The sequence below is a fragment of the Pan paniscus genome, chromosome 16 (genome assembly GCF_029289425.2).
Source record: "Pan paniscus chromosome 16, NHGRI_mPanPan1-v2.0_pri, whole genome shotgun sequence".
NCBI lineage: Eukaryota > Metazoa > Chordata > Mammalia > Primates > Hominidae > Pan > Pan paniscus.
The window spans coordinates 28,881,033-28,893,482 of NC_073265.2; the positions used below are offsets into that span (position 1 = coordinate 28,881,033).

General features: G+C 39.5%; 1 protein-coding gene across 8 annotated transcripts in view; it reads right to left on the minus strand.

The window, feature by feature from the left end:
* Positions 1-12,450, minus strand: part of FSIP1 (fibrous sheath interacting protein 1) — a 190,927-nt gene that overhangs the window by 46,322 nt on the left and 132,155 nt on the right. The window contains exon 12 of one of the 8 annotated variants that reach the window (XM_055098843.2): positions 3,295-7,805. The exons of the other annotated variants lie outside the window; for them this stretch is intronic. Coding sequence (XP_054954818.2) covers positions 7,719-7,805 — 87 coding nt within the window. The 3' untranslated portion in view covers positions 3,295-7,718. Of the gene's footprint in view, positions 1-3,294; positions 7,806-12,450 lie in introns of those variants that run through there. 8 annotated transcript variants of the gene reach the window in all.

A 12,450-nucleotide genomic window follows, 5' to 3' on the forward strand; every position in this document is an offset into this window, starting at 1 on the left:
GCTCCATTATCCTGATAACATTCAATGAGGTCTCATCTGGCTGCGTTATGTTTGGGACCTGTGGTAATGTCATAGAATCAGAAAGCCTTACCCATGAACCATCTAATTCAACCTCCTTAATTCACTGATGAGGAATTTCCCAGAGGTTCTGAGTGCCTTGCCCCGGGTCGCAGCAGAAAGAAAACTTCTTTTGTTCCACAGAGTTCTGGGGTACGTGATAAAAGAAGAACTTCAGCTGAATTAAATTTAAAGGAGTTTGAGCAATGAATAATTCGCGAATTGGGCAGCCCCCAGAATCACAGCAGATTCACAAAGACTCCAGTGCAGCCACGTGGTAGAAGAAGATTTATAGACAAAAAAAAAAAAAAAGGGAAATGACATACAGAAATTGGAAGGGAAGTACAGAACTGCCGGTTGGTTACAGGTCAGTGTATATGCCTTATTTGAACATCGTTTGAACATTGAGCAGTGTATGAAAGGTTGAAGTCTGGCCTCTAGCCACTGGGATTGGCCAAGACTTGGCTACTGTTACAGGTGCATACTACTAAATTAGGTTTTCAATCTCATCTGCCTTTAAGCTAGGTTACAGTTCACCACAAGCACTCAAATATAAAATCACAGAGTCCTTCTCAGGCCATATTTAGTTTGCTTTAACATACTGCAAAGAATACTAACTTATACATCCCAAAAGGCTCATGGACAGAAATGATTTGTTACTGAATATAAAGATCTATTAGACACCTGGAAATCTTTGGAGACAAAGATGCTTCAAATAGCCATAGAAGGGAATGCATAAGGAAGCTAACACATTACAAATACAAAATTTTTCTATGCCTAATTCAAACTGAAAAAAAAAAATTTTTAATTCCTGTCATTCTCCAGAGAGAGGAAAGCAAGAATTGTTCTCTACATCTGAGCTGTGGTGTCAGCATATTACCCACCACTAGAGCACAAAAGCAAAGTTCAGGCCCTCATTTTAGAATCAACATGGGTGGCTGGTGACTGTCAATTTCACCAGTGGGTAAAAACACACGACTTCCCTGGATGCCTATCATCTGCCTCTCATCGCATAGTAACCAGCTGTATAAGTAAGCAAAAAAATCCTCGAAACTGTTTATTGACTATAATTAACAGGGTTTATGGTATTTGAAAGCAAATAAGCACTATGACAAATATAATAAAATGTGATGCATAAAAATGATGTAAAACCGACTTGATGTTCTATCTGACTTTCCAGTGAAAGTCGTTTTCCTGGTTTACCTGATGAAATGTTTCAGAGGTTCATTGCATGAACTATGAGTTATAGCTTCAAGTCTCTGGTTGCCACTTTACCATTTACATGATTTAAGGCCAAAATCTGCTCTCCTTCCTATGTCATAACAAAACCGCACAAGACTATAACGTAAGCCTCACTACCCATATCCTAGAGCTTTGCAGCAACCAGCAAACGTAAAAACGGAAAACACCAGAGCTCTAAACAGATTAGCCAGCTGCTGTGTAAATTTACAGCAGTCTATAAGCCTTCATAATATTAGTAATATTTATAAAATTATTGAGCAGTCCTTGATTATAGTGTATTATAGAAATGCAAATTGCAGTCACAAGAATAGGATGTGGGTTGGGACTCTTGAAATCAACCTTCATTTTTTGACCTGACATTTGATATTTTGCTATAAAGCCTCCAATTTGAATGTTCTACTTGTCAAGAGTTAATGAAACTGAAATGAGTCACAGATACTATCTATGACTCATATTATTATAATATCACAATTATATAATACTGCAAGTATTCATGGTGCAAAAAAGAATGCCATAGGACAAAAGACCTTCCCTGTAGATCCAGTCATCACAATGAATAAAGCCCTAAGCATGCTTGCTAATTTTAATGGGACCGAAGAGTCTTAATGCCAAGTTTCCCCTCTCCCACCCCTGTTTTTTATTTAATTATTTTTAACCTGCTTCTGGTCCAAGAAACCATTTCCTAGCCTGGAGTGCTAGGCATTTACTAATGGCCTTTCCAGCAGGGCTGACATACATGAGTGGCTGTCTCCAGCTCACTCACAGACTTGGGGGCGGCTCTTAGCAGCCTGTTTCTACCTGAGGGTCTTTGTATTTAACTGAATTCTTTAGTGACAGGGATCTGCAGAATAAAGAATGCTGCATGGGGTAGGAATGCACACACGTGTTTTCAGCTGCTTCATATTCAGGCCTGCTGTGACTCAGCTTACAAGATCAAAGTTATAAACTCATTTTTCATTTCTTAGGGGAAAATGTCTCAGTAAAAGTACGAAAACCTGAAACCTTTTTTCAAGGAAGATACGAAACAAACTTTCAAAGTTTTTTTGTTTGTTTTGTTTTGTTTGTCTGTTTTGCTAAGTAGTGGTCAGTATCACAAGATGACATCCATGAAGCTCCACTGGGGACTCTAACATTATATGTAAGTTGATTCCTATGGTAAAGTGTATAAACTCACTGGTTATTGTCATTGTGTTCATCCACCATCATTGAGCATATCTCTAAAACAATGTTGTACTATAATTTTTTCCCAGGAGTTTTAGAGAGAAAATAAAATTCCTCTAATGGGGACAGTTTCTTGACACAATTGTTCAGTCCTCGAAGCACTTCATTATTAGGTGGTAGCCATACATTTGAATCAATAAATTCCTATTCAGACTCTGCCTTCAGAGAAAATCCTGTAGCAGTATAATTAATCCTTTGCACCTGAGGTTAAAAATGTGGCCGAATAATAACATCATTTTTAGGCACTGGCAGAGCAGAATTAAGTTCAATAAAAAGTGGGAAAGATAAAAGGGAAAAAAAGGAAGATCCAACATATGAAGTGGCTGCTATTTTATTTCAACATTGCTTATATGTTTAGGAAAACATTTAAAAGATGAGTAGACAAGAATGAAATGATGTATCACAAGAAGTTTGTTTCCTTCTTACAGGTTTCAAAACTGAAATTGTTAGAGAAAATGAAAAATGAGATTTTAAGTGTTGAGAGTAATTCTAGAAAATATTTGTGCACACAAAGCCTGACTAGACCTATTCCATATGATGTTCTTATCTGGAGTTTCCCAGCTAGGTTAATGCGGGCATTACCAAATCCTGAGGTACCTAAAAGGAGTTGTCAGAGAAAAGATAAAACAAAAATAAAAGATGGAGAAACAAATAATATAGACTGTTTTCTGATCAGAAATAAGCCTGCCAACTACCCATTAGAGACTGGTTAATACTTGTGAGTCTCAAATTGCCTGAATTTATTCTGGAGCTTCTAGATATATCTGGGGAAATTGAGACAATGTACTTCTTTCTTTTTGTAAAAAAAACAGTAGGTGTTACCCAAATAAGTGGGAACATCAAGTCTGGTCTTTATTTCTGAGGTTGCCTGCAAGTTGCTACATCCATAACAAAAGTGCCTTTGCAGTTTACTCTTCAGCATATATTATTTCATAAGCAAGGTACTCAAATTGAATCTCAGCTTCAAAACTTAGTATCAATCACATTTTTCAACCTTCCAGTTTAGTTTTGGTATGACTGGAAAATTCTGCAATGCTAAGGAAGTGTGCCAACCATAAATTAAAATAACATCTGAATGTACCCTACATAGTTTATAAGCCTACAAAGGACCTAACGTCATGAGGTTTATGAGTAACAAACCTTGGTGACAGTAATTTTCCTTAGCTGAAACTCTCTATCACTTAAAGTAGTCTGTCAGACACCCAGTTACACTTTGAGATTTCTCATCAGGCTTTCAGTATTTTAAAAACTCAATTTCTGAAATTTCGCCTATACGCTCGATCCTTCCAAACACACCTCCCTCCTGAAATTTCATGCTCCTCACAGCTGAATGCCTGCGACTGTCCCGAACACTTCCCCTCGCTACAGGAAAATGCATTAACCTCCAGCTGCCCGGCCGAGTGTGCCATGTCCGTATCAATTAGGCTTGAGCATTTAAAACGGCTGTTCCTGAGGTGATTAATGACTGCAAATGAGAAGACCTTTCGTTTCCAGGGGACAGGTCACCCCAGACCCTGTGTTATCGCCACCAGTCAAGGCGTCCTGCTGAACCAGGCTGCCATGCATCCCCTTTCCAGCCCATTTATCAGTCAAACCTGCCAGGATGATTCTTTTCAGGTGTGCATCTGAGACACGAGGGGAAAGACCTTTGTTTTAATTGCCCATGATTTGCTTTATGGTCTCCAAGAACTCATGAGAACTTCTGCCAAAGTAGTTTCAAATTCAGAAGCTGGGACAAATGAGCATCTCCACCATGGATGAGGAGCAGTATCTAGATACACAATGTTCAAAAGCACTTTTCAGCACTATGATTTACAGGCAAGTACTGAAAAAAAAAACTTAGCCAAGAGGATTTTTTGAATTTGTAGCTAAAGGTAAACCTGTTTTATAGCTGGCTTCTCATTGTTCAGGAAATTCCAAGGCCGGCTGCCATCAAAGGTTGAGAAAATAAAATGATTTAATTCAAGTTTTCAAATTGCTCATGTAAAATGGTATCATTCCATTTCTCATCCACGTATAAGTGAGCTGAACAATCATCAGGCAGTTATAGTCAAAAGAAACTTTTCAGAACAAAGCTGTCATTAAGAGATATAAAAACATTTATCCAAAGAAGACATAACAATGGCCAACAGCTATGTGAAAAAGTGCTCAAAATCACTAATTATTAGGGAAATGCAAATCAAAACCACAATGAGATATCACCTCATGCCTGTTAGTATAACTGTTATCAAAAAGACAAGAGATAACAAATATTGATGAGGGCATGGAGAAAAGAGAAACTTTCTACATTCTTGGTGGAAATGTAGATTGGTACAGCCATTGTGGAAAACAGTATGAAGGATCCTAAAGGAATTAAAAATAGAACTACTGATACAGTGGCTGCTGCCATCATGTCAGCTGCAGCAGGGAGGCGTGGCTGGGGCTGCACACTCCATGGAGCCAGTGGGAGCCCTGCCTCTTCTGAGTTGGAAAGAGAGCTACGTGCCTCTGCAGCCGCCCAAACTGCAGCTACAGACCCAGGCCTCCTGCTCTAGGGAGCAAGCAGGAGCCTCGCCCTCCTGGGTGAGGCTACAGGCCACCTAAACTACAGCTGTGAATCCAAGCCTCCCTTGTGCTCTTGGGGGAGCCAGGAACAGTCAGGATCTGCCCTCCTGGCTGCAGCTGCTGCTGCCCTCCCACGTGCAGGGCGTCTCTGCAGCCTGCACCCTCGGGCACCCCAGGAAGGTTCCCTGCCCCTGTCCCTGAAGGCTCAGGGGTGTCTGCTCCCACTGCCTGGCCTCTCTCCGCTCCCAGTCCCCAGCTCCAATCTCGGAGCGGGGTTGGGGCCGAGCCCCAGGGCCATGAACAGCAGCAGGAGGCAGACAGAGTCCTGGGCGGAAGGGGGCAGGGTCCCCAGTAAGGCCCCACTTTCAGGCCGTCCCTGGCCTGAAGACTGGGGGCTGGGCTGCCAGTCCTGTGGACGGGAGAGGAGACTCATGGTGCCTCTTTGGCTTGCCCATGGACCAACTGGCATGCACTCTGTCCTCTCTGAACTCCATAAAAGCTCTGTACTCAGCCAGAGCAGGGCAGATGATGGCTAAGGACGAAGAGTGCAGAGAGAATGGCAGCAGACCACAAGGTGCAGAGAAGACTACCCTGTCTGCTGATAGCTGGAGACGATGGGAAGACCAGCTGCAGAGAGGAGTACCCTCACTGCTGAGAGCTGCAGAGATGACCTGCCAGTAGAGAGGAGCTACTCACTCCTTTGAGCTGTTCTAACACTAAATAAAACTCTGCTTCTTCACCCTTCACTTGTCTGTGTACCTCATTTTTCCTGGATGCAGGACAAGAACTCGGGCAAAGGTGCTGGGGCCACAGAGGTTTCCCACCAGAAAAATCGACACCCGAGAGATCTCCTAACACTACTGGGTTGGGCCGTAATCCCAGAACTCTGAGAAGCTCAGGCAGGAGGATTGCTTGAGGCCAGGAGTTCGAGACAGGCCTGCGTAACATAGCGAGACCTCATCTCTACAAAAAAAAAAAAAAAAAAAAAGGCTGCGTTTGGTGATGTGTGCCTGTAGTCCCAGCTACCCTGGAGACTGAGATGGGAGGATTACTTGAGCCCAGGAGTTTGAGCTTTACAGTGAGCTATGATTGCACCACTGCATTCCAGCATGGGATACAGAGTGACACTGTGACACACTGTCTCTTAAAAAAAAAAAAAAAAGTCTGATGGAAATGAAATCACCACTTAACTTCATAAAGGTATCCACATTTCCTTGTTCACTGCAGCATTATTCACAATAGTCAAGATACTGAAACAACTGAAATGTCTGTTGATGGATGAATGGATACAGAAACTGTGATACACACACATACAGAGAAACATTTAGCCTTAAAAAAGGAGATCCTGCCATTTGCCACACGAATGAACATGGATGACATTATGCTAAGTGAAATAAACCAGACACAGAAAAATACTGCATTATTTCATTTATATATGGAATCTAAAAAAAGAAAAACAAAGTTGAATACATGAAGATAGAATAAAGTGGTTGTTACCAGGGGTGATAGAAGTAGTTGTTACCAGGGATGTGGTGAGACTGGTAGGAAATGGGGAGATATACATAAAAGGATACAAAGTTGCAGACATGTAAGATGAACAAGTCTGGAGGTCTAACATTCAACATGAGGACTATAGTTGGTAATACTGCCTTTTATTTGAGATTCTTGCAAAAAGAGTAGATTTTACGTGTTCTTTCCACACATACGCAAAGAGGGTAACTATGTGAAATGAATGTGTTAATTTGCTTGACTATAAAAACCATTTCACAATGTATATCAAAACATCATGTTGTATACCTTAAATATATACAATTTTAAAAAGTGGTTTTTTTTGTGGTCAAAAAAAAGAGATACAAAAACAAAAGCCCCGTGGATGCATCATCTGGGGTTTATTCCACTTGACATATGAGACTTTGCCTCATGGTAGGGCTCAGGTATCCACCTCTGTCCCTTCTGGCCCTGGGCATGCCAAACCTACACCCAGAAGAGACCTGTGCTACCCCTTTCCACATCTTTTCTACCCCATGACTGGTATGTTACTCAGATTTTGGTGTTTTCTAACAGTCTCAGGACATAGGAAAATAATTTACACTTAAAGCTTCAGAACAGCCATTCAAAAAATTATCACTTATAGAATGAAAACACACATGTGCCATGAATAGGAGAGGGAAGGCATTAAAAAAAAAAGACTTCTTAAGGTCAATTTTCCAAAAGATCTATGTTTAAATGTTCTAACAAAATCTACTGCATAAGGACAAATAGATATTAAACTGGTATATTGGGAAAAATACTGCATGACATAGAATGTCTGAAATCCAAAAATAATTAATATCACTATGCTTTGCCCTTTAATCAAAAGTAAGAAGTTAGTCACTGGTATTTAATGCACACAAGAATCTAGTATAAAATTGCTACCAAAAAAAAAAAACAAGAAAGAAAAATTAGAGAAACTTGAGATTGTACTGGCAGCTTGAAATTTTCTAGAATTCTAAATTTTAATTTTAGTCTCTACCTTAAGATATTTGCCAAATGTCCATAGAATTGAAGGTTTTGTACTACTCACTAACAATATATAATGTTTGCTTAACTTGGGTTTGATGTAGACCAGTGGTTCCACAAACTAGATCATAACCTTAGAAGGTGAGACATACGCATCATAAGTTCTTAAAAGTTCTCCAGGTGATTCTCATCTGCCATGGTTGGGAACCACTGACGCAGACCAATGCTTTCCAAGACCCCACCTTGTTAGGAAAAGAAAACACAAGTATAGCAGTTAAGAACCCAGGAGTAACTCAGAAGAAGTAAGTTAAACAGCTTTTTAAAATTATAGTGATGTAAATAAGATACTAACATTGGTGCCCAAAAGTAAAGGTAGGTTGGAAATGGTGAAATGTGTGATGTAATCGGTAGCTTGGGGCCTATCAGGGAGACTTCTTGTGAAAGTCTTAATTATAAACTGAATTATAAAGGTCAAGAGTCAGTAAATCACAGAATAAAGAGGCAGGCATTTTAAAGATGACCCCTTCAAATAATCTGAGCATTCAAGCCACCAAGTAATAATGGCTATAATTATCATGTGTTCTATCTTTATTTTATATCATTATTTAAAAAGGAAAGCTATTTCAGACTGGGATTTCTTGTGCAAAGTTTTTTTTTTTAATTTGGGTTTTTTGTAACTTATGGAAAATATTTCACCCAAAAAGGAATGGAAATCTTTATCCAGCCTAAGAGTGAGTGGAAGAGAACTAAGCAAACGGAAACAACCGATAGCTCAAAAGCTGAGTACCATAAACACCTACATATTTGACTGGACACGACTTCAGTCTTCTTTAAGAGGAGGGACTTAAGAGTCTTAAGAGTTTTCAGCTGGAATAAGATGTATAAGGATAAATTATGTTTATTCACATAAACTGTTTTGCAATATGAAAAGACCAAAAACACCTGTAAAGCCAGTGTGGCTCCCACTCCAGGAACTCTAGCTGGTAATGTTTCCTGACAGAGTAATTTATCCTAAATTTCACATCCTGCAAGCATAAGGGTCAAATATATTTTAGTCATAAAGACACTATAAGTTTCCGAGTAGAAATGCTTCAAGTTTTCAATCTCCAAGAACATTTGTCCCACCTATTCTGATAATACTTTACTATCCCTTTGTTTTTCAAGATACCAGAAATGACTGAGATGGAATTTAATCTAGCTTACTTCTTATATTTAAAAAGATCTCTTGCTTTTGCATTTATCGAGGCACATATAAAAATCAATATGTGACCTACTACTACTCAGACAGAGGTTAGCATCATTTTCTAAGGCTCCTTGCTCTTCACTGTACTTTGGTCTTTTCCATCCCTGCCTGACTCTACACCACTCTCAGGCTATTCTTCCCAGACACTTTTTCTACTGTGCCGTCCTCTGCCCAGGAACCAACAAAGCGTTCCCTGTCGGATCGAGTCCTGAACACTCAGCTTGACCCTCTCTAATCAGAAGAATCTGCCTCTTCAACTTTATTTCCACGTTCCCCAACCTTTTCATTCTAATTAAGCCAATATCCCGATTGCCTTCCATAGAAATCATGTTTTCACTCACATACCTACTCAGTAAACACTTACTGAGCACCAGCTGAGTGTCAGGCCTCGTGCTCATTTCTGGCCCCACACTTTTGTTCCTGCTGGCCTGGCTCAAATGCCAAGTCCTCCACAAAGCTCTCTTCAGCTGTGCTGATTCCCCACTCAGCGTCCTTATCCTCGGGATTCCCCACATCAGCATTCGCAACCTGAACTCACACAGCACTTTTCTAGAATACTTTCAGACATTCGGTTTCAAATAAATTTGGAAACTCTGGTTCAAACTCAGTTGGACAGGTTTCTCTACTATGGAATTCTCAGAGGCTTTAATAAGCTACCATCAGTTGTGAATTCCTAAGAGGGTTATATAATATTCAGAATTTCACAAAATTCCTTGGCCATAAAAATTTTACAGTATAATTGCTGAAATCCCAGGACTATCTTATTTGGGAAATGTTGCCTACTATTATTTAAAATTGGTACCACACAATTTATCACTTAATCACATTGCTGGCTGTATGGTATCGTCCTGTTACTTCTCTGTCTTCTTTCTATACATCTTTGTCCTTTTCAAATATCCAAAATATTAAGTCCTCCCTTATGACTGAAAGTAAAGAGTAAACCAAAAAATACTGTCTCATCCCTTGGGGAAAGTTTTCTAATATGTATTTATTTACCTCCCTGCCTTAGTAAGCAGTACAATGAATGGGTCTTTGATGGCTGAGACAGGCTGAAATGGCAAAAAGACAACAGCACCACTTTTGAAAACGACTTTATGTAGACCACCTCCCTGGCCTCAGCATCCTCATCTGAACAACAAGGGAACTTCCCAGTTCTGACGGTCTATCGTACAGCATCTCAGCGCTGTGATTCTTAAATAAGTATTCACTGTACAATCCTAGAAAGGTAAGAGCTAAACAATCAGATATCACCCCCAGAACATTCTTCGGAAGTCTTTGTGCTCTGCTTTCTCACTAATATAATAATAGCTTGTTTTCTTATGATTTTCCTCCTTTGAATAAAAACAATTCCTATTAATTTAGGTTTCTTGTCATTTGGCTTTGAGTTAACACAGGCTTTACTTGACAGGGAAGGGAATGACTCGGCAATCACAGCAACAGCCACACCTGCAGTGCTCCTTCGTTTCCCAAGTGCAGCCAGTAACTGGTCAGATGGAGTCCCAGAGGGCACAGGCCACATAGAGAGGAAGTCATCTGATGGGAGGGTGGGCATGAACCCATGGACATGAACCTATGAAAAACAGCTGTCATGTGTCTCCATATCTAGTTATACTTCAGGTTCTAGTGGATGAACAACCAACCAACCAATTTGTTTTATAATGTAGGGTCTCCTAAGTTAACAAATCTTAAATTTCTTAAGCTTCCAGAGCCCACTGGAAAAAGATCATCACAATTCTAAGACTCTGGAAATGATGAATGTCAAAACAATCTCTATTCCATTATTCCAATAAATTTTGTGACATTGATGTGATTTTCACACAATGTTTAATGCAAAATGACAAGCAACTCAAATTTCCATATTATTCTTTTAACCACCTGTAAAAAATAGATAAACATGACATCTGGTCCAAGCTCTAATGAATGAAGAGTGCATTATTTCCTCCTCACAGCAGGTGTATGACTTTGGGCAAGTTACTTCTCTAAGCCTCAGTTTTCTCATCTGTAAAATGGGGCTTATTTCATAGAGTTGTCCTGGGTATTCAAAAAAATAATGTATTCAAAACACTTAACACGTCATTGTGTGACTGTTATTGCTTTTTTGCTTATGGTTGTTGTTATTATGATTATCGTTTGACTAGTGTTATTGTTATAAAAAGGACAGTTAGAAAGAATTCTATTAAACCTCTGGAGATTACCTCACTTCGATTTGAAAGCCAATTCTTTCTGCACTGTTCTAAGTCAACCTATACAAATTGTTAGATACAAGTTGGAAAAGCCCAGAAAATCGTGTGGTCTCTTTTGCCTTTAATAGATTCCTCCTTTCAACCACTACGTATCTATCTCCCCCAATTCACATCATCAAAGAAAGCTTAATGCAATCAAATGGGGAAAGAAGTTAAGATGAAATTAGACAAAGCCACATTAAAGCAGTCAGCTCAATTCTTGACACACAGATTGGAGGACAAATAAAGGGGTGAATGGAAGAGATGTTTTTCTTCCCAGGCAGCAGGCATAAGTTACACTCCCATAAATGTCAATAACCAGCTGTGTGACTCTGAGTGGGTTGAGAAACTATTAGAATAGATGACCTCCATAGTTCCCTTCCAGCTCAGCCTCAGAGCCCACACTGTTGCTTTCTGTAAAGTTAAGTCTGAAGGGGAGGATCGGGCTAAATATTACCATTTTAAAAAAGAATGCTAGTGCTAGTCAAGAATGAAGTTTAATTCTCAGTCCTTTGGAATACAACTTCAACTCATTTACTTAGATAAATGCTTTCCAGTACATTTACTAAGAGAGCAAGAAGTGATGTTTTGATTAAAAGTTAATTCTAAACATTTGTTACATTCAGAGCAGTACTTTGTTAGTTATATTTTGAACTTGCATCTGTATTTATAGAAGCAAGTTCAACTTATATATATAGGACTAAGAGCTGTTGAAATAAAAATTTGTTGTGGATTTTGCACATTTCGGGTGATTAATCAAAAGATTTCATCTACCTAAACATTTCTTTCCATTTTTTTCCTTAATCTTGGATCCTACTTATCTAAGCAGGCTTCCTTTCTACTGGATATAATTTCAATAACTTCAAAAGCAAACACAAAGTAATCTTATCTGTGACATTTCTCAAACACTTTTTTCTAAGTCTTTCTTATTTCATTTGTTATACACAAACCAAGATGGTGTAGCCTACTATACACCTAGGCTATATGGTATGGCCTATTGCTCCTAGGCTACAAACCCGTACAGCATGTTACTGCATTGATTACTGTAGGCAATTACAACAAAATGGTAAATATTTGTATAACTAAACACAGAAAAGGTACAGTTAAAAATATTTTTTTAACGGTATGCAGGCTGAATACAGTGGCTCATGCCTGTAATCCCAGCACTTTGGGAGGTTGAGGTGGGTGGACCACTTGAGCTCATGAGTTTGAGATCAGCCTAAGCAACATGGCAAAACTCTGTCTCTACAAAAAATACAAAAATTACTCAGGCGTGGTGGTGTGTGCCTGTAGTCCCAGTTACTTGGGAGGCTGAGGTGGAAGGATGTCTTGAGCCTGGGAGGCAGAGGTTACAGTGAGTGGAGACCACGCCAGTGCACTGTAGCCTGTGTGACGGAGCCAGACTTTGTCTCAAAAAAAAAA